Source organism: Poromitra crassiceps (genome assembly GCF_964638095.1).
Source record: "Poromitra crassiceps genome assembly, chromosome: 10".
NCBI classification, from domain to species: domain Eukaryota; kingdom Metazoa; phylum Chordata; class Actinopteri; order Beryciformes; family Melamphaidae; genus Poromitra; species Poromitra crassiceps.
In genome coordinates this window covers 55,114,168-55,137,678 of record NC_139631.1, presented here as the reverse complement: position 1 = coordinate 55,137,678, position 23,511 = coordinate 55,114,168, and the positions used below count along the sequence as shown (strand labels likewise).

The window sequence follows — 23,511 nt, the reverse complement described above, 5'->3', positions numbered from 1 at the left end:
TACAGACAACAGTTTTTATGTGCACATTAACTCTGAGGACTAGGCTTGGGCCGATTTTCAGAAATATTGCGATATTTGGGAAATATCACAATTATAGACGTGTCTGGCTACATGTTTTGGTAAATAAATGCCGGGTAGCGCCAAAATAGACGCCAGGTACTATCCCCCCCCCCCCCCCCCCCCCCCCCCGTTACGGTATGTTTTCGTGCTTCCCTCAGACTGAATTCACAGTCACTTTCGGTAATGACGTGTGTTTTTGGCATCATATTGTTGGCAAGACGAGAGATTGTACTTTCTCCCGGGTAGACAGTTTTATGCTTTGTTTATCCATAACCGACATGTTTCAAGTATGCATACCGCATTGTTTGAGGTGTCCACCCGCTATGCCGACCACTCGCAATGCCGACCTTAGGTTTAGGCGTGGGGGGTGGGAGAGGTTATGTTTTGGGTTAGGGTCTGGGGGAGGTTAGGTTTAGGCGTGGGGGTGGGAGAGGTTAGGTTTTGGGTTAGGGTCTGGGGGAGGTTAGGTTTAGGCATGGGGGCTGGGAGAGGGGAGGTCGGAACAGCGAGAGGTCGGAACAGCGACATGGAACCATTGTTTGATGCTACGGACTGTACGGACGGAGTCAACTTGTTAGACTGGAGACACTGTCTGGTTTCCATAAGGACATGGGAGCGGTGGAGAAGTTACCGATATGTTAGTGTTTTCTGCGTTGCTAAAGTGCATTTCTGTCAGCGGAACAGTGATCATAAATGCAGTATGGGTTATTGGAAACATTTGGTAAGTCTGCTTGTTGCACAACACTGTATTGTCTGATAGTGCTGCTTGGTTAGCTTGATTAGCTAACGTTAGCTGCTGCCTGAAAATGCTAACGTTACTACCAATATAACGTTGCTAGCTGTTTGGCAGAGGGAGAAGAGTAGAGCAATGAACTGGTAGCGTACCGGTTGTTGGACGACAACGATGATGAAGCTGATGATGATGAATGACATCTCAGTTGCTTTTCTTTGTTCTAATCCGTAATCTACAATACTAGACATGTTCAAAGCTGCCTGTAGCCTACCTACCTTCTTGTGTGTACTAAGTACTATCATACTGGTTTAAATAAGCAATTTGATACTTTCCAATCTTTGCGGAGCAAGAATTCTGTGCAAAAATAATCAAATGCCGGTCCCAAATAGACGCAGCTCCCTTATAGACAGACGCCAGGTCTGAAAACAATTTTTGGTAAATAAACACCCAGGCATTTATTTGAAGTTTTATGGTACACGAATCTCCAAAAATGTTGGCATGTTCCTTTAACCCATTGATACCTGACGCAGCATTTGCGTGTATATCCCTCATTTGTGTGTGTATCCCTTTAAGACCGCGAACTGCGTCTTAAAGGGATAGACACACAAATGCTGCATCAGGTATCAATGGGTTAACCTTTGACCACCTCAAAGGGAAATTTAGAAGCAGCATTAGTAATGATGGTGTTGGGTTTGGGTTAGTAATGATGCTGTAATGATGCTACGGTCAGACCATAGATTCTGGCTCATTATCATCCTCCTTGTCTGCTAAGTTCCCTGAAATCATGAGGCTCTGGAGAAGGCCAGAGGGGATGGCTGGCTTATAGGACCAGTTATTTCTCAAGGTGGTGAAAGGAAAAGAGGATGAGAGGCGCACAGAGGAGCTGCTGGTGCTCTGGGCTGTGGCTGTTTTGGCCCTGGCTCTTTGGTCATAGGAGTGATGCTGAAGTTGTCTCTGCAGCTCCTGAACCTCCTCCAGCAGCTCAGACACTTTGCTGAGGACGGTCACCAGGCCACCACCAAAGATCTGCACCTCCTGGATCCAGCGGAGATACCTCTGCATCCACACCCTCACTGCTGCCCCCTGCAGGCAGGGTAGTAGCAGCCCATGGTAGTCCAGGGGCTTATGCTGCCAGGCTTCATAGAACTCTCTGGTGGTGGAGGAAGACTGTGGAGAGTCTGGGGAAAGCATCCAGCGGCTGATGCGTTTGACCCGGAGTATCTTCTTCAAGCTGTCTGCCTCGTCCTTAAAGAAGCCTTTCTTTGGAGGGGTCTTGAAGGCTGAACTGGGCAAGGACAGCTGCCTCTGGTGCTAGAAGTGAGATATGCGTTTCAAATCAATTGAATATATCATTTGAGTGAAGCTTAAGGATAAGTTCACCCAAAAATGAATGACAATTCATGAATGACAATGAGGGACGGATGAAGTTTTTTAGTCCACAAAACATTTGTGGAGCTTCACAGCAAGACACTGTTGCAGAATTGTCCTAAACAATTGAAGTGGATGGGGACCAACTTTCAAATGTAAAAAAACAACAACAGAGCTATATATATATATATATATATATATGTATATATATATATATATATATATATATATATATATATACACACACACATATATACATATATATCACCATCAAGTCGGTCGTAACTTGACGGTCTAAATCCGACCTAACAGTACCATCTAGGCTTCAGCCAGGGGTTCCCAACCTTTTTTGGCTTGTGACCCTATTTTGACGTCACAAAAATCTAGGGAGCCGAGACATTCAAATTCCGGTACACCATCGATAATATCGTATCGATAATCGTCAGTGATGTCACATAGTATGCTTCTTTTTCCCCGCAGAATTCTGTCTTTAATCTGAGAATTCTGACTTTAACACATTGACTGCCAGCCGTTTTTTTTTTACTGTAGGTAGCTTCTGCCAGGCCTTTTTTTGAGGATTCTGGCTCATTTTACAAGAGCCGAGCATAATTTTCTGGTTGGACTTTGTGAACACAAAGTTCAGAAAAGTACTAATAGAATGTGTGCTTTCTCTGTCTAAAAGAGTTAGTTTGTAGAGTTAGTAGTTATGTAGATATTAGCCGTTGAGTACAGCATGGTTTCAGCGTCTGGAAATTTATTCAGAGATAAATGGCTTTTTGTGAAATTCGATAGAACAGTCACTTTAACCATTCATTTTTGGCATCAGTAAGACCGTCAGACATTCTAAACAATAGTTTTGAACAGTAATTTCCTCCATAACAGCAGGAAACACCCCTCTCATTCAAACTCCTCCCTCCGTGTGTCTTCTCCTCCTTCCTCCTGGCTCTACAGCGGGCGTGTCAGAAGCGCGTTGCTGCTGCCTGCCTGCCTGCCTGCGTGCCTGCCTGCCTGCTTGCCTGCGTGCGGACGCTCCTTGTGCGAGTCAAGATGGGCCGGGGAATGCGTGGGCGATGGGCAGATGTTGATTCTGGCCTTTCTGAGGTGTTTCAAAGTGTGTTTCACCTATAATCTATTTTGCAAATCGCTCTCCGCTCTCTGTGTGCTGCTGCCTGCGCGGCCGCTCTCGGGCAAGACAAGTCTGGATTACTGTAAAATCGCCTCGCCATTTCCTTGAATGGCTTGCTCCCGCGGCAGTTTTTTCTTTGATTTCGCTCGTCTGGGGGAGCACTGTCAACACTTAGTGGGTCGGTAAAATAGATTATACACATTCAATACCTCCAATAATTGTATAGGAGACGTAAAAGGGATTGATCAACGCCCCACCGTCAAAAAAAAAAAAACGATTTTTTTTGAGGTATCAATACGTCGCTGGCAGTCAACGGTTGGATTCTGCTTGACGTATCAATACGTCGTTGGCAGTTAACGTGTTAATCTGAGAATTCTGACTTTAATCTCAAAACTAACTTTTTTCTCAAAATTCTGACAGTAACTCAGAATTCTGACTTTAATCTCAGAATTCTGATTTAAAGTTATAATCTCAAAGATTTTCATCTAAAAAAATAAGAAATAAGTCACTCACAATGTTGATTGAAGCTAACTAAGCCGTAGCAGTATATAGTGACATTATGTGACATTAGTAATGTCACATAATGCAACACTGTTTGGATCTCACCTGCAATTACCACTCATCGCCATAGGTGTCACCCAAGAGAACAAAACTGAAATCTTAGAGCTTATCACTTTAACCTCAGAATTAAACAAATAAAGAAATAAATCGCAAGTGACACCCGTTTTAGCTAAAACTGTAAATCTGCACTGTAGCCACATGCTCCAAGAACTCGGATGGTGGATACTGTCGCGTGCTACAGTGAAGATTTCAGCTAAAAAGCTGTAAATGATGTATTTTCAAGTCAACTTGGCCTCTCAGGGCTTGTGGAGACTTGGATTACACCAGGTGAGCAGTATGGAGCCTTTTTTTGTCTCCTCTTGTTTTTTTACATTTGAAAGTTGGACCCCATCCACTTCAATTGTTTAGGAGAATACTGCAACAGTGTTTTGGTGTGAAGCTAACTTCACGTGTCCTTCCATCGGCATGTGAAGCTAACTTCACCTGTCCTTCCATCAGCATGTGAAGCTAACTTCACCTGTCCTTCCATCAGCATGTGAAGCTAACTTCACCTGTCCTTCCATCAGCATGTGGGTGTGAAGCTAACTTCACCTGTCCTTCCATCGGCATGTGAAGCTAACTTCACCTGTCCTTCCATCGGCATGTGAAGCTAACTTCACCTGTCCTTCCATCGGCATGTGGGTGTGAAGCTAACTTCACCTGTCCTTACATCAGCATGTGGGTGTGAAGCTAACTTCACCTGTCCTTCCATCGGCATGTGAAGCTAACTTCACCTGTCCTTCCATCGGCATGTGGGTGTGACGCTAACTTCACCTGTCCTTCCATCGGCATGTGGGTGTGACGCTAACTTCACCTGTCCTTACATCAGCATGTGAAGCTAACTTCACCTGTCCTTCCATCGGCATGTGAAGCTAACTTCACCTGTCCTTCCATCGGCATGTGAAGCTAACTTCACCTGTCCTTCCATCGGCATGTGAAGCTAACTTCACCTGTCCTTCCATCGGCATGTGAAGCTAACTTCACCTATCCTTACATTGGCATGTGGGTGACATGACTGCATTTTCATTTTTGGGTGAACCTATGCTTTAAGTGACGTTATGTTTTGGCAATGGAAAATATCAAAGGCACGGTTCAGTATTTTGTGTCTCTTATTCATTATCAATTATCAAGCCTCAATTTAGCAGTATTACTTTTTTTTTATCAAAACAAAAAGACATTAAAATGACATTAAATGGACCAATTATAGACAGACGTCAGCAAAGCATGCGTGCGCAGGCCGGTACTGTATGCCGCATATGTTACTATAGATTGCACCGGACTTGTGGGCAGAACACGTCCTATGCAGCATTCAAGCACCAGGATTGGCCAGGCAGGCGCCCATGCAAACTGTTCTGAGCAGCGCACCACGGTATTCTCATCTCGCCTCAATCTGATAGCCTCCCTAGCTAGCCTCTCTAGCTACCTAACTCAACCACTGACACGGCTATGAATTACCCCATGCTTCCTCCACCCGCCTCTTCCGGGTCCCCCCCAACCAACCACAGGAGGACACAAATACATGTGATTGGCACACACAGCCTGAGGCGTTCAAGACCCGTCACCAACATCGGACATAACTGGCCTACTGACAGAGTCCGTTGCGTTGATAACAACCTGCGCCATGCTTGTCACGTCATCATTGTTTGCAAACATATAAGGGGTCTATAGTCCTGTTTCTCATTCAAATTATTTGTGGGGAAATAGAACAGCTGTTGTGTAATTTGGAAAGAGATCTTTATTGACTAGCATGAGCACTGACAGCATGTCAAATGAGCATGCTACCAGTTTCTCAAAAACAAAATGTAGTACTTTTCTCTGTCTTAAGGGGAGGCGTGATTAGATATAAACTAGAACGACCGCACCGCAGATATATGCCTCCGCCAACAAGTGAGCAGTAGACATCCATGTCTGTCGTTTTTAAGCCAAATGTGAAGAAATTCCATCAAGGTGTTATTGAGATATAGCATTATCGAGCTTGAAAATGGCGTTCGTGGGGTCACACACAGTGACCTTGACCTTTCACCACCAAAATGTAATCGGTTCATCCTTGAGTCCAAGTGGATGTTTGAGGCAAATTGGAAGAAATTCCGTCAAGGCGTTCCTGAGATATCACTTTAAAGAGCTTGGAAATGGGGTTTGTGAGGTCACAGTGACCGTAACCTTTGTCCTTTGACCACCAAAATCTAATCAGTTTGTCCTGGAGTCCAAGTTGACGTTTGAGCCAAATTGGAAGAAATTGCGTCAAGGCGTTCCTGATATAACGCGTTAAAGAACTTGGAAATGGGGTTCGTGAGGTCACAGTGACCTTGAACTTTGACCTTTAACCACCAAAATCTACTCAGTTCATCCTTGAGTCCAAGTTGACGTTTAAGGCAAATTTGATGACATTTCGTCAAGTAGGCGTTCCTGAGATATCGTGCTAACAAGCATGAAAGGAGCGGTCGTGAGGTGGGTGACATCACACTGACGGTTGATGCTCCAAACTAATCAGACACTGCACATTTACAGAGGGATATCAGATAACTATTTCAAAATTGACAGTTTGTGATGTAAACATCACAGGCGCCTGCACAAATAGCATGCAGTAATCAGTAACTGGGATACTTGTATTTATCATGTATACAGGGATATGATTAACCAGATTTCTGTGTTCCCAGTAAACACTATATCCCGAATATGACCAAAACTGGAATAAGCCTCATAACGATACTCAAGTCCATGTAAACACAGCTCCATGTGAGCCTTCTCTACAACACCTGAATTGAACGGGAGCTTTATTTAGAGTTCATGACCATAAAGGTATTCTAAACAGCTCATGCAGCATACTCAAACATTACATTTTTTAGGGTTAACTATTCTTTTAAGAGTAGTATTATTTTAACAGTTATTACATTAGCTCTTAGACTTAGCTTCATTGAATAGGAAAAAAAATGTTTTACCCTAGGCCGTTGTGACTTCCTCACAGACTTGTCCAGTGGGGGCTTCTCGGCATACAGAGGGTTAACAAAGAGATCCTGGGCCTTGCAGTCAAACTGTACCGACCAGTCCCACACAGTGGGGCAGTTCAATGGGCCTCTTTGTGAGTGCGGTGACTCAGCCTGTAACACAAGATAGTGGAGTATGAGTTAGGCTTAGTTTAGTAAACTGTATGAGTTAGGCTTACCGTAGTTTAGTAAACACTACAATATTTCCTTCACTACAAGATTGTTATGTAGAAAGTTGACATGAGCTGAAACAAATCTAGATTGGAGAATGCAGCAAAAGATACATGCTATTGGCACCAATTTTTAAAGGGGCATTTTACCATGAAACAGTATAATGTATTACAAATCTCATCTCACACATACCCTGCTAAGGGCACATGACCTCTTTGGCTGCAAGAGGCAGTGTTTTACTTAATTTCGAACTCAGATTCTCACATATGCTGAAGCCTGCCCTAGCAGCGCTGAACCCTGAATGTTTATCTTTTTTCCTCAAGAGGACTTCTCAAACCACCCAAGTGCCCCTGAAGGCTTCTTGGCATACCTTGGCAGGTGATTGGTGTGGCCGCCCACCTCCCACTGTGATGAGTCACCAACACGCCCCGCGCCATTCGCCAAGGAAGATCATTCACTTGTATTCAGCCCACTGAGCTGGAAGCTTCTCTCAGACCTACTGCTAGATACCTAGCTTAGCTATTCACGTTATCTTAATCTTAAGGAGCTCCTAGCTTTTCCAGTGGACCATTCCGTCTGCCCTGCTCCTTCCCTTGGAAGAATAGCGGACGGTGGAATGCTGGGCTGCTCCATCCTGCCCAGCCACATCTTGGCTTGAGCAATGGACCTGTTCACCGAAGCCAAGGGTCTTGTTTTCTTGGGCTCTTGTTACTGAGCTTGCTAGCCTTCCCGTCCTAGGGCCTAACCCTAACCCTAGGGCCGCTAGTTACTTAGCCATTCTACACTAAGGTGACCAGATTTCCCAAATGAAAATCGGGGACATTTTGTGGTCTGCTAGGGGGGCCCAGGGGGGGCTGTGCCCCCCCGCCTTTTCGAAAATTGTGTACATTTTACAGTAAAATGTATAAATCTGGTGCACTTTGAGAGCAAAAGTAAGAGGCTAGATCTATGAAGAACTTTGTGATTTTGAAACAATTGAAAAAGAAGCAGTGGTTACTAATGGTTACTAGTTATCTGGCACATTTTACCACAAATTAGACAGCCTTGGTATGGGAAATAGGCTACTGGTGTATTGTGTAGAGTGGCAGGAACATAAAGAGGGACAACTTCTCTCTTTGACCTCACCAACTGGTGGATAATTTATTTCCACAAAACACTTTCCTTGAGTTTAGGGTGTCGCTCACCAGTTTCAAGTATTCAATGGCCACATGACCATATTAACTGCTAATTTAATATTAAATGCTGACAAAATAATTAAAAAAATCATGTTAATACTAAAAGGCAATTTTAATGATTAAAATTGTAATCTAGAGATAAATATGACCTATTGTGTTAATTTAAACCAGGGGTTATCAAAGTTTTGATGGCTGAAGGCCAATTTAGGGAACAGTAGGCTAATGACTAGATAACAATGATCCATTGCCAATCATGTTAAAAATTGACATTTTTTTCAATGGAGTTTGGTGTACATAAAAACGTTACTGACTTCTCTGCAAAAACGTTTTGAGTTAGTTACTGCACTTACTTACCAGATAGTTTTACTGTACTTTTAACTAGCTATTCAAAACAACTTGGATGGATAACCCGCTGAATGGGGTCCGGTAAACAAGGACGGTAGCAAAAGCAGCAAGCAGACGCCGCCTCTCGTTCGCCACCTCTGGGGCTTCGGTTGCGGGCGGCTGGGTCCTGGGAAAACCACGGCACGGGCAGAGGGAGAACATCTACTCTGTGATCTACTCTGTCACACACAGGCAGCACTTTGCACAACGTGCACAAGCACAACGACAGGCTTTTGTGGTGCCGCAAATGCTCTGTTATCGAGTTTCTTGCCAGTATTATTATTTGACTTTGTGGCCAAAATCGGGGACATTTTCGGGGACAGCTCCAGCCGGGGACAGAGCACCGAAATCGGGGACTGTCCCCGAAAATCGGGGACGTCTGGTCAATCTATTCTACACGTGGGTTCTTGTTCTCTTGTTATTGCGCGTGCTAGCCTTTGGCTAGTCTTCCCATCCTAGGGCTGCTAGTTAGCTAGCCATTCTAACATGGCCACGTTGGCTTGCTAGCCCTTGGCGTACTAGGCCGATTAGCTTAGCTAATATAGTCCGGGTGGATGGCTTATAGCCGTTTAGCTTCGAGGGCTGCTGGTTAGCCCCCTCTCCACTGGATTTTATGCCACTAGCTTGTCGCTAGCCACCACCTGTTGACCACAGCTATTGCTACCGGGCTAGTAGCTAGCATCCCCCTCTGGAGCACGCGCTCCCAGAGCGGGGATGTTTGATCAGGAAACAGACGAGGCCGCGGGAAAATCTTATTGAGTTGGATGGGTATGTATGGTTTGGTTTAAATAGGAAAATGCATATTAAAGCACCCATTAAAGCATCAGGAGGAGTAGGGATGTTAGTTAGATCCAGTTTATTTCAAGAATATGACATTGAAATAATTGAAAAAGCTGATGGGATTATAGGCCTATTATTTCAACATAAGTTATCAGGATATACTTTTGCAATATTTTCTTGCTACCTTCCACCTGAAAATCCCCCCTGGCGAAGAGATGCCTCAGCTTTTCTTTTTGTCAATTATTAAGTTTGATATATCAGTTTTCTGAAGTAGATGCCATTTATATTTATTCATTTATTTTATCCCTACTATTGATTATATCCCCCAGCGAGTTGCAATTGATGATTATGTTAATAAAACACGGAGAAACCCTCCTGAGACTCCAGAATGTGTGTACTTAACGGTAGGATCGATCCACTAAATGATCATTTTACATCAGTGTCACTGAATGGTAAATCTGTGGTTGATTATATTGTAGCGCCTTTTGAATGTTTAGAAAACTGTTTAGAATTTAAGGTACTGCTCGCCTCACAAATGGTAGAAGATAGAGCTCTCAGATTTTCATGATCGTTCATGATTGATTTTCAGCTAGAATTAGCTAGACATATTTTCTGTGAAGCCCTCTGGGACATGCTTGTGAATTAGGGCTATACAAATAAACTTGACTTGACTTGGCTCTGTGGTAGCTGAAGGTGCTCACCTTGAGGATGCTGGCTCTGTGGTAGTGGGAGTTGAAGGTTCTCACCTTGAGGATGCTGGCTCTGTGGTAGTGGGATTTGAAGAGGAAGGTGCTGAAGACTGGGACATGGATGCTGTCGGACAGTACGGTCAGGTAGGTCTCTGAGAACTGGAATGCTGGGCCGTACTGCTGCAGGAGCTGCCATACACACTCAAGGAACAGCAGGAACACTGGAGAGGCATTCTAGGTGGAAGGATGCAGTTACAATCAAATAAGTCAGGTTTTTCAAGAAGCAGGATCACACAGATAGCCATGTTGTCCATAAAGATTAAATTTATTAGTATTGGTAGGGCTAAATCATTATACCTACATGTAAAATTATCTTGTAAAGTCTTGATTATTTTGCAGAATATTACAAATTACAATCTTGTAATAATAGCCAACAAAGTAATAAAACCAAATGTAATAAAGCTGATAATGTAATAAAAATCCAATAATGTAATACAATCTTGAACCAATAATGTAATAACATGTTTGCCAATAATACATAATTTTGACAGTAATTATACATTAACCACTTGTTAACCTGAGTTGAAATCTTTTTTTTATATTATTGCCTACAAAGTTATCTTTGAGTAAAAGGGAATATATATATATATATATACACACACACTAGGCTCACCCGCCCTGCAGCTCACCGAGCTGGCCCTTGCACAGGGGGTTTTATGCAAACTGACTGATTTGTCATTATGTCTGTACACTCAACACTTACACACTGCTGCAGTCAGAGACACACACACACACACACACACACACACACACACACACACACAGAAGCCTCTTCTAAACACCAACTGTGGATCAGAACCTTAGAGTCAGGTCCGACTATCCCCCGCAGGTACCCTGCTAGACTTGACTCAATAAACCCTTTCTCTTAGGCCCTGTTTACACAGCGACGCTCCCCGCATAAAACGGCAAACTTTTTTAGCGTTAGTGCCTTCCTTTTACACGGTGACGGCGTTAATGGGGGGTGAAAACGCAAAAAAGATGAAAACAGGTCGCAGAGTGGAATTCTTGAAAACGCTGCCCCTTACTGTTGCTGTGTAAAGTGGAGAAACGCAATTCAAGTGATGACACAGCCGCCCTTCACCATGGAAGACAATGGTAAATGGTAAATGGCCAAATGGCCTGCATTTATATAGCGCTTTTATCCAAAGCGCTTTACAATCAGTAGGTAGTCTACATTCACCCATTCATACACCGATGGCGGCAGGCTGCCACGCAGGGTGCCTACACACCATCGGGAGCAAGGAGGGTTAAGTGTCTTGCCCAAGGACACAGCGACAGCAGCTGGGAGGGAGCGGGGATCGAGCCGCCAACCCTTGCGTCATTGGCCGACCCGCTCTACCTCCTGAGCTAAAGCCGTCCCAATGGTAGGCAATAGGAGCATTGAACTAGCCCAATACTATACAGGCTTATGGCACAGGCACAATGAGTCGCATTGACATTCAACAAACGTGATTTGCTAAAAACACATAATCTGCGTTAAGTGCCCGCTACTAACGTTGCACATAGCCTATCACTGTCTCCCGCATTGAATAATTGAAGACAACTCACTGTCTGGGTGCATTTCCTCATGTGAAGTCCCAATTGTGCTCAGGTCTTTTTTTATTGCCTTACTGGGTTTTTATTCGGTAAGCCAATCTGGAACACTTTATTAGGCTACCATTGTGACTTCTGTGTCACTCTATCGCGTGGAAAATTAATTTAAACTTTAATCACAAAGCTAAATCAAGCCCATTAGAAACAGACAGAATAGGGGAAGCTAGGCGTTTTTACCTTCAAAATAAAACCTGTATTTTATAACTGGGTAAATAAAAATCATGGTCGTCGACTCACTACGTGTTAAAATTGACTTTAGTTGTCTGTGTTCTATATGTCTTCTGTGTATTTCGGATCACACTCTAAAAAACTATTAGTTTATTTAATTACCATTATTGTGAAGGTTTTAACCAGAAGTTTCATTTTATTCTGGCTCACTTGACGCTTTTGCGGCTTCAGTCGGCCTCAGTCTGCACTCAAATCGTTATCACAACAGCTGTGTATAAATGCGAAATAAAAGGTGAGCACGCAACGCTAGTTTGCCGTTTTATGCAGAGACGGTTGTCTTCTAAACACTCAAAAGGCGGCTAGGGGGGGAGGGGGTCTAGGGACCACTACACCACTGCTTGAATTGTACTCTTAAAAAGCTGTACAAACCCTGCTTACAACAGTAGGCTATTGCATGTGTAAGACTTGTTATACAGTAATCAGAGCTCCTCAGTCTAAATCCATACTTTTCAATAATTGTCCTTTTGTTCAGAAGATTTAATCTGAAATCTAAAATGTTTTTGCACTAATGATGTAAACTCTTGCAGGTCTGTCTATTCAAAAGAATAGCAATGTAAAATTGCTGTTTGCACTGTTGAAATAAAATTCTTTAATGAGTAGCCTACATGCCAATGTTTCACAAGCAATTTGTTCGGTGAGGGTCAATCACATTTTTCCAATCACTTGTGGAGGGTCAAGGAAAAATGTATTTTGGTCAGAGAAGGGTCACATCTTTTTATTTGAGAGCCCTCCAAATCCCTCCAGTGAACTCCCCTTCTGAAAAACTGTCCCTTACATACAAAAATGGGATTACAAAATATGCCTGCCTGGTAGGGTTTAATATTTTCCCTGAAAATGAGGCATAACGGGAAACGGGAAATGAAGAAAAAATTCCCGGGAAATCGCCCTTTTTTTTTTTTTTTTTTTTTTTTTTTTAATAAATCTATGGGTTGCTAATTTGATGCTGTAGTGTCTTATTCAGGCCCGTATCCAGGGTTTCGAAATTGGGGAGGTCCAGACATGGCAAGGGGAGGCGGATTCGGCGAAAACAATTTGAGGTTTCCCCCCCCCCTTTTTTAGCCATATTTTTATTTTTTATTTTACCTTTATTTATACAGGGAGAGTCCCTTGAGAGCAAGCTCTCATTTACAAGGGAGCCCTGGTGTACAAAGAACATATACAGCAGTTACAAAATTACAGGTTAACACAACAGACAATAACAAGCATCAAGAGCATAATTACGGTAAATAATTTCAAAGAAAACATGAACACACCCTGCGAGGAATGCTTTCTAAAAGTGCTTTAAAAGAAGCAAGCGGGATCAAATTATCTATTTTTAAGTTTTCCTGGAGCACATTCCATCTGTTGGGGGCGAACCATGAAAAAGCGGTCTTTCCTTGTTCGGTTCGCACCCGTGGGACAGACAGTCTGATATAGGACCGCGATCGTGTTTGATAACCTCCACTGTTACAAGAAAGGAGTGCGGATAAGTAAGGTGGAAGTTTCCCAATTAATGCTTTATAAATAAATATCAGACAGTGCTGGTCTCTACGCTCCGACAGGGAGGACCAACCCACATTTTCGTACAGAATACAATGATGTGTACTGAAAGCATCACCTGTAACAAAACGCAGAGCGCTATGATATACAGCATCAAGAGGCTTTAAGACGGATGGAGAGGCATACATGTAAATCACATCACCATAATCAAAAACTGACATTATCAAAGATTGGACAACAGTTTTTCTGGCCAATAGTGAAAAACAAGACTTGTTTCTATACAAAAAGCAGATTTTTCTCCTCAAATTCTTTGTGAGATGTTCTACATGTACATGAAAAGAAAGTTTGGTGTCCAACCAAATACCAAGATACTTATAAGAATGAACTAATTGAATTTGGTCGCCTTGAAGCGTACAGATACACAAATGATCATTTCTGTTTAAAGATCTTGAGAACAACATCCACTTTGTCTTAGTGGAGTTCAAAACTAATTTAAGATCGAACAGGGACCGTTGCAACGAATCAAAAGCGGCCTGCAAAGATAAGACGGCCTGTGCCGGGGTGGGTCCAAAACAATATAAGATTGTGTCGTCCGCGTAATAATGGACATTGCAGAGATCAGAAAGAAGAAAAATGTTATTTATATAAAGAGTGAACAGGATAGGCCCGGAAATGGAACCTTGGGGCACGCCCTTCCCGACGTCCAATGAAATGGATTTGATATTTTCCGCCGTTACAGACTGTTTCCTTCCAGTCAGATAGTTAGTAAACCATCTGACTGAGGGGTCATCTAATCCGATGGCGGACAACTGATCAATCAGGATGTTGTGATCTACTGTATCGAAGGCCTTGGAGAGGTCTATATATTTAGAGTAATATATCATTTTAAATTAAAATGTTTTTATTTCTTTTACCTTTTTTAGCCATATTTAGAGGAATATCTCATTTTTAATTAACATTAGGATACTGTTGTGATGTAATTATTCAGTATTTTCTCCTTTTCTCACTCATTCAGAGCAAAGAGGGAGATATATAGCATGATGATAATGCTCTATATCTCCCTATTTGCTCTGAATACACCAGTTAACATGACAGAGACTTAACATGATAGAAATATTATCAGCAAACTTAACACGTTCACTGCCAATGACGTGTTTTTACGTCAAACAAAATCCAACGGTTGACTGCCAATGACGTGTTTTTACGATTATTTTTTTTTGACGGTGGGACGTTGATCTAACCCTTTTACGTCTCCTATACCAATATTGGAGGTATTGAATGTGTATAATCTATTTTACCGACCCACTGAGTGGCGACATGTCTCTCCAGAGTAGAAAGAGGCGAGCCAAAACTGGAGGGAAAAGCGCGAGGAAGCCGTTCTCATACTGTAAAATGGATGGCGAAAACGCTTTCACTTTCGCGCTGACGCACAGCGGTGGCAACGGTGGGGGGTTCCAAGAATAGACTGGATGCACACTTTGAAACACGCACCATAAATAAGCCCAGAATCGCAAGAGCTTCATCAGAGCTCTCAACCGAAACGCCAAGAAACGAGCGAAACCCATCCAGCGAGCCCCATCCAGACTGCCAGGCAGCAGCCAGGCAGCAGCAACTCGTTTGTCACAGACCCGCTGCAGAGCCAAGGAGGGCGGAGGAGAACGCCCACGGAGGGAGGAGTTGGAAGCAGAGGGGGGTTTCCTGCTGTTATGGAGGAAATTACTGTTCAAAACTATTGTTTAGATGTCTGACGTCTTACTGATGCCAAAAATGAATGGTTAAAGTTACTGTTCTATCGAATTTCACAAAAAGCCGTTTATCTCAGAATAAATTTTCAGACGCTGAAACCATGCTGTATTCAACTGCTAATGCTTACATAACTACTAACTCTACAAACTAACTTTTTTAGACAGAGAAATCACACATTCTATTAGTTCTTTTGAGATATTGTGTGTTCACAAAATCCTAACAGAAACGAATCCTCGGCTCTTGAAAGATGAGCCAAAATCCTCAAAAAAAAACCTTGGCAGAAGCTAACTACAGTATTGAAAAACGGCTGGCAGTGAATGTGTTAATGACTAGACTAATTATTCTGATCTGAATGGCATATATCAAGAAACATTGACTCCTCTCTTTGCTTTATAGTGGGAGGTGCATTTTTGAGTAGGCTATTAAAATAGCATGTCAAGTTCACATTTCTTTATTGCCAGATTAAACAATTCTTATTGGTTGTTGGTTGGTTCAACACAACATGTGCGTGCATGCACGCTTCTTCTTCTTCTCTAGCCTACAAGCATGTAACTTCCTTGATTGTTATTGTTGATAATTCTATTTAAATAGGCTACATGTTCATTTCCCGAAACATTCTTAAACAAGAAAGGAACATAGTGCACTGCAAAATATTTTTAATTACATTTGTAAAAAAAAAAAAAAAAAAAAAAAAAAATTATCTGAAATTATTAGGGAGGTCCGGACCTCCCTGTCCTCATAGCTAGATACGGGCCTGGTCTTATTTGCTGATATCAATAATTATTCTCATTCTTATTATATGATTAAAGAAAAATAATGAATTTATGTTAACAAACATTATAATTTAAGATAAAAACTTCATATGAAATGCCGTGTTCATTGCATGTGATCAGTCTGCTGATAAGAACAGCCTCATGGAAATGTTATTTGACAATAAATAAACGGAATTCTTACCGCACTTAATTTGGGAAGTGATATTGGACAATAAACAAATGAAATTTGTTAAAGCAAGTTATTTTGCGTGTTTCAATTAAGCTGAGATGGATTCCATATTCTGATAGCGTTCAGCAGCCTTTCTATAATAGCCAAACAATGTTGGATATCAGCCTAATAAACTAAATGATCACTCAAAATTAACAGAATATTTATTTATTTTCATTTAGTTTGCTTTTTCCGGAGAGTATGGCAGTCTCTCTTGAGTGCTGCTCTGAGGTAGGCACATTTCGCCATGCTGTTGAATGTAAATCCGTCATATGCTGCCATTTCTGACAGTATTTCGGCCACCGAGGCTTTTGGTGTTAAGTATGAGTCCATTGTTCTCGGACGCTTCACTTGCGGGGTTTCTGGGGTTGTATGGTGCTGCGACTCCAAATGTCGCAGCAACCCACTTGTTGATCGTCCTCCACATCTTATCACTCGCTGACAGAGGTTACATGTGGCATCCTCGTTGTTTTGGTTGTTTGTGAAGTATCTCCACGCAAAACTACTGGCAGCAGAACTTGCAGAAGACATCGTGGTGGAATTCATTCAGCGTGGTGCATTGTTGAGAGATGCTCTCTGTGTGACTCACTCAACAGGTGGGTGTGGGCTGTGTGGACGAATTACCGTATTAACTGCAGTAATGGTCATTACGCCATCACAGTCATTATTTTATTTAGGCTACAATAGGTTGTACAGCTATTTTCTTAAATTCATTTTTTCCCGTTTCCCGCTATTGTATTTCCCGGGAAACGGGAAATGGTCCAGTCGGCATTTCCTGGGAATCCCGCTTCCCGGGATTAAACCCTACTGCCTGGTAAATGTGCATGGCTGGTACAATTTCAAATGGGCCAGCCACTTTGAGTGACAACAGGCTCATCAACGCTTTCCTACGCCGGCCACATGGTAGGTTTTGACCTAGCCTTGTTTAAATTAATTTGGCCAATGAATATAAAAAAATATATACAGTAGCTATGAAACTACAAGTGGCCACAAGGCAATGACAAAAACTTTCACATGCAAAGGTTTAGGCATGAGGAGTGATTGGTTAGGTTTAGACATGCAGAGTGATGATTGGTTGGGTTTAGGCATGAGGAGTGATGACTGGTTAGGTTAATATCAGGGTAAGAAAAAGTCCACAATGGAAGCCTTTTGATTAATTGATTTATTGATTGACTTTATTCCTGGATATAGAAACAATAAAAGATCCAAGGGATAGCATGTAAAAGTGTAAATACTTATTTCCAACATGGTCCCCTGATGTTTTATTGTGTTCTCTTGCGTTCTCAACCTCGACGATTTTTTAAGTGCATGTATTCCTACTGGGAAGTTGTCTATGTATCTTTTTATCAATGATCAAATAAGTTCAATCCATCAAGAATGGCTGGTTATTAACTTTACACATTTGTTTATTTAAAAATAAAAAAAGATACTAAAATGCTTGATGGGGCTTAACTGGGGCTTGGCAGATTTGTGAGGGTGCTATAGCCCCCTCTTGCCTCGGTGTAGCGCCGTCCCTGCTGAGCTGGGCTCTGGACAGCAGTCGGGGCGGGATGTTCAAGTAGCAATGTGCGGTTATGGCCAATATAATTTTGTGAACTGTGACAAGCATGATTAAATAAACACACTTCCACATGTTCCTGCAAAATGTATTTCCAAAAAGCACTAATTAAAAAAGCAGTCGATAACCGGAGATGCGCGCAAGCACAGGAAATGGAATCTAGCAAAAGGAAACTAGCAATCTAACAGTTACTAGCTAGTCACTATTAGCTCCACAACCGTGGAACGGATTTAAAAACAGATTTCTACAACAGCATGAGTGAATACTGGATTCTGATTGGCTAGCAACAGTGGTAAATAGGCCAACAATCTACAGTTCGGCTCCAACCGCAGTATCACTCCGCTCCCTGATGAATGAAGAACACCTGTGCTGACTCCGCCCACTGTTAGCCTGTCAGTCTACAAATCTCTAACAAGGAAATGTCCGATTTCGTAGTAACGTTTGATTTACTGGGTGGATTGAGTTTTGAGCAGTGGTTAGATGAAGATGAAGGTGAAGTGAACAAAGAACGACATGGTGAAATTGGGGAGAGAGAACTGGCTGAGCTTGAGTTGTCACGGAGTGAACCTGGGACTGTCAATGGAACTATATTCTGTGGCGGAAGGATAAATGTATTCTGAAACCAGTAATGATTGTAAATAAATGAATTGAATGTTACAATTGTGTATTTTTTATATTATGTGGTAGCTATTGTAGAAAAGAAATTTTGCCTCGTGCCACAACCCTGTACCAGTGGTAAATGTGGCCACAACCCCCTTCCTCTCGTGGTAAATTTCTTAGTTAACCTTAAAACTAGTCCATGCATGTTTCAGTAACTCTGTGGTGTTTTTAGAGATTGTTAGTTGAATAGCCACAACTACAGTACGTGCAGCTGGGGGTTTGCCTTAAAGGGATAGTTCGGTTTGTTTGAAGTGGGGTCCTATCAGCTAGTTCGATACACTAACTTAATTAGGTACAGTGTTCTGGAGGCTGGGCGCATTGTGGAACGAGACCGCGCACTCAGAGCAGCAGCCAAACCAGCCTTTTCTCTGTAAGTACGGGGGGTCAACAACTAAAACGTAATTTAGCCACCTAAAACAATGCCCACCTAAACAAATCGATATCTGTGTACATGCACGCTCTATTTTGACAATTTTCAGCGCTTTACTTTTCCGCAAAACAGCAGTTTCATTCGGCACTGCTTTTTCTCCCAACCGTACAACTACCGTATTCCTCCACTAAAAGCCAGCACAGAGCCGCAGCACTGGATTACTCCGCAGTTATTTGGGGGTATTTTATTTCTCCCGGTTTGTTAGTGAAGACACAACAAATAGAATACACGAACGAAAATATGAGTGATTTTGATAGCGAGGATGATATGCCATTCACCTTGGTGACAAGAGGATACAATTATGAACCAGAGAGAATACAGAAGAGGAACTTTTGCAGAGAGTGAACAGGCAGAAAGAGAGATGCGCCTGCTGCCTAAATGCCTGGGTGCCCTGCAGACCTTTTTCACCATTCCCAGGATAAATTGTGGAAAACGTCCCAGACCAGAGAGGCCAGGTGACTTGTTGTCTCTAAAGTAAGTCAGTGTTTTATCTCTCTTCTAAGCCTTCCTGTTTTGTAAACCGCGGCTCTGTGCTCTGTGCTGGCTTTTAGCGGAGGAATACGGTAGTTGTACGGTTGGGAGAAAAAGCAGTGCCGAATGAAACTGCTGTTTTGCGGAAAAGTAAAGCGCTGAAAATTGTCAAAATAGAGCGTGCATGTACACAGATATCGATTTGTTTAGGTGGGCATTGTTTTAGGTGGCTAAATTACGTTTTAGTTGTTGACCCCCCGTACTTACAGAGAAAAGGCTGGTTTGGCTGCTGCTCTGAGTGCGCGGTCTCGTTCCACAATGCGCCCAGCCTCCTGAACACTGTACCTAATTAAGTTAGTGTATCGAACTAGCTGATAGGACCCCACTTCAAACAAACCCAACTATCCCTTTAAGGATTTGCTAGGAAGTCGACGAACACAGATGAGGCAACATGTAAACACTGCAGGAATAAAGTCATGGAAACGGTGCTACACTCTCTCCTTCTTGTTCTTATTTAGTGTTTACCTACAGTCTATGGCAGTGATCCTCACTATTTCTTCGATGAGAGCCGCACTGGCAGGACAAAGTCAATAGGAGAGCCACTTTTACCGCAAAACACCAAAAGCCACCCCAACCAAGCACATCTGCCTACCATTTTTTTGTGTTTTATTGTTTTCCACACACACACACACACACACACACACACACACACACACATACCAGTTTCCCCTAGAAAATCTTTCAGGCCTGGAGGGATTTCGAAACGTACCCCGACCGCAACGGTGGGGGCCATCGCTGGCGACGCTAAAGTTTTAGCTAACCTGTTCACATCTATGTTCGCAATGGCATCCCTACTATCATCATACTATTATGGGATGGGATGCGAACAGTTGTATTATGGGATGTGCATTTCCCAGCCAACACGTTGACACATTTTGGAACAGCGCTGCACGCTGGCACAATACTCCTGAAAGCAAAATGCTTATTGTTTTGAATGATTTGGCACCTTCTATTACTGTCAACACCAGTATTGTTGTATTGTAATAATATGCCATAAAGGTTTATTGAAATTTTGGGGAGAGCAGGAAAAAAAATATATATATATATTCTTAGAGCCGCCAACTAAAGCTTTGAGAGCCGCCAGCGTCTCGTGAGCCGCACAATGAGGAACTAGGGTCTATGGTGTTTATTGGAGGTTGGCAAACCAGCTTAGAGTAAGTAACTTATAGTAACTGCAATGGCGTCGCCTGCCCGGCAGCTGAGGCAAGTCGAGTGCGACACCTAGTGGTAAAATTCCGTATACCGGTTCGGTGTGATTTTTGGCATGATATCAAATCTGTGTGATTTTTTTTTAAACCGGCCTACCTCTATTTGATTATTGGGAAAGTGATCTTCTATTGATAGGGGGCGACAGAGAGCCTACCTCTTTGTCCTTGAGATGCAGCTGATTGCAGCGGTCCAGGAAGTTGTGTCCCCCTGCCACCCATTCCTTCTGCACCAGGCTCTGGAAGCCTGGCAGAGTCCTGTAGAAGGAGTCCAGCATCAGCTGGGCCAAACTGGAGATGACACAGCAAAGGTCTGATCCGCCCTCCTCTGGAACACACAAATTTCACCATCAGCTAGTTGGCATTACTGTCTTAAACCCCTGACACACCAAGCCGACAGTCTGCCGTCGGCCATGTCTGGGCATGTCCCCCCGTGTGTAGTTGGCCTCGTCAGCAGCTTGTCGTTTCTAAACATGCACTGAACTCATACTCATAACTGCACCTTATTCAAATCTGCTGCATGTTTAGAACCATGTCTCCCTTTTGAGCACACTCCCGCGACAGCGGAGGATAAACCACCTACGCCCTAGTCTCAGCTGTAGTCTCAGCTCTAGTCTCAGCTCTAGTCTAAGCTCTAGTCTAAACTCTAGTCTCAGCTCTAGTCTCAGCTCTAGTCTAAGCTCTAGTCTCAGCTCTAGTCTCAGCTCTAGTCTAAGCTCTAGTCTAAACTCTAGTCTCAGCTCTAGTCTCAGCTCTAGTCTAAACTCTAGTCTCAGCTCTAGTCTCTGCTCTAGTCTCAGCTCTAATCTAAGCTCTAGTCTCAGCTCTAGTCTCAGCTCTAATCTAAGCTCTAGTCTAAGCTCTAGTCTAAGATCTAGTCTAAGCTCTAGTCTAAGCTCTAGTCTCAGCTCTAGTCTCAGCTCTAGTATCGGCTCTAATCTAAGCTCTAGTCTAAGCTCTAGTCTAAGCTCTAGTCTAAGATCTAGTCTAAACTCTAGTCTAAGCTCTAGTCTCAGCTCTAGTCTAAACTCTGCATCGCTGTGCCTACGGCTCTTGTTTAGCAAGGTCGCAGCAGATGCTCCGGAGGCGTGGAGGGGGAAGACGGGGATGACGTGCTAAGCGAGCACATAGGCTACAGACCATAAATGTCCCCGTGCCATTTAATAATTTCATGAATGGACGTAGTTACATAGCCTACTGTATATTAGGCAATTAATCATTCTGCATATCAATGAATTAAACTGAAAACTCATGATCAGCGAGTGAGGACACTCAGAACAGCCCATAGACATAAGCCACAGCCAGGTGGGAGAGAAAAGCAACACTCGTCTCTCCAGCGCACGCTGTTTAAAGTGGAAATTCGTTCACCAGAAACACATTTTCGTTCTGAGTTTTTAAAATTAGTTTCTGATGAATTTTTAACACTTAATACGACATGGGTCTGCGTAGCCTAGAATTCATTTTTTTTCTTCCCGTGTCCGGGGGAGCGAGAGAAGAGCTGCGTGCTCACATTGCACTCCTCTCTCCGTGACTGAGTTGAGCCTATTCTCCATGCCAACACGTTTTAAGTTGTGTTTTCTCATCAAGGTAATGTCGAGGAAATATTGGCTCATATTTGTGTCCGCAAATGCAGATAGGAGCATGCATATGGTCTGTGTTTCAATGACGATGCGTCCCAAGCTTGCCCAGAATGACGTATGACGTGCCGAACAAATAGGCTATAGCCTAGGCATATTCCCGCTGCAAAGTCGATCTCTGAGAAGAATACTAGAGGAATAAATGCATTCGAAACACATAATTTCATCCAGAGCAGAGAATTGTAGCCTGTTCTATAACTTTCCTCTCCAGTAGGCAGCAGCACTGTGCCCCAAAACCACGCTCCAGCTTCTCCCCATGTTTAGAAAGTGACGAAGTGTTTATTGAGTCAAGTCTAGCAGGGTACCTGCGGGGGATAGTCAGACCTGATCCTATGGCTATGATCCACAGTTCATGTTTAGAAGAGGCTTCTGATTGGCTGGTCTGGGGTAGCGAAGCAGGAGAGAGCACACAAAACGCTCTGCTCATTTTCCAATTTATCTCATCTGATAATTCCAATCCACGAATATTTTCACGACGTGCCTTTGGGAAAGTCTCTCGAGCCTCTTGCTATATGATCACCCATAAGACCAGACAAGTGCTGACATACGCCAGTGTTATTTGCAACTTTTTATCAGACATATCCTCGAAGTAGCGATATTACGAATCCGTTTCAGTGAGCTAAATGGTCGGCGAACGCTACTTTCTATATAAAGTTTCATGAATCACGCAGGCGCAGAGTGTACGTGCTAGCTGCAGGCGCAGAGCGTACGTGCTAGCTGCAGGCGCAGAGCGTACGTGCTAGCTGCAGGTGCAGAGAGTACGTGCTAGCTGCAGGCGCAGAGAGTACGTGCTAGCTGCAGGTGCAGAGCGTACGTGCTAGCTGCAGGCGCAGAGCGTACGTGCTAGCTGCAGGCGCAGAGCCGTACGTGCTAGCTGCAGGCGCAGAGCGTACGTGCTAGCTGCAGGCGCAGAGCGTACGTGCTAGCTGCAGGTGCAGAGCGTACATGCTAGCTGCAGGTGCAGAGCATACGTGCTAGCTGCAGGTGCAGAGCGTACGTGCTAGCTGCAGGTGCAGAGCGTACGTGCTAGCTGCAGGCGCAGAGCGTACGTGCTAGCTGCAGGCGCAGAGCGTACGTGCTAGCTGCAGGTGCAGAGCGTACATGCTAGCTGCAGGTGCAGAGCATACGTGCTAGCTGCAGGTGCAGAGCGTACGTGCTAGCTGCAGGTGCAGAGCATACGTGCTAGCTGCAGGCGCAGAGCGTACGTGCTAGCTCCAGTCGCAGAGTGTACGTGCTAGCTGCAGGCGCAGAGCGTACGTGCTAGCTGCAGGCGCAGAGCGTACGTGCTAGCTGCAGGCGCAGAGCGTACGTGCTAGCTGCAGGCGCAGAGCGT

At 43.5% G+C, this 23,511-nt stretch overlaps 1 protein-coding gene across 1 annotated transcript in view; it reads right to left on the bottom strand.

The window, feature by feature from the left end:
* Nucleotides 1–256: 256 nt before the first annotated feature.
* Nucleotides 257–23,511, bottom strand: part of mtmr12 (myotubularin related protein 12) — a 58,484-nt gene continuing 35,229 nt past the window's right edge. Inside the window, exons 13-16 of the mRNA XM_083644455.1 lie at nucleotides 20,700–20,869; nucleotides 10,128–10,304; nucleotides 6,827–6,985; nucleotides 257–2,104 (exon numbers count right to left, since the gene is read on the bottom strand). Of these exons, the coding sequence (XP_083500581.1) occupies nucleotides 1,520–2,104; nucleotides 6,827–6,985; nucleotides 10,128–10,304; nucleotides 20,700–20,869 (1,091 nt within the window). The 3' untranslated portion in view covers nucleotides 257–1,519. The remainder of the gene's footprint in view (nucleotides 2,105–6,826; nucleotides 6,986–10,127; nucleotides 10,305–20,699; nucleotides 20,870–23,511) is intronic.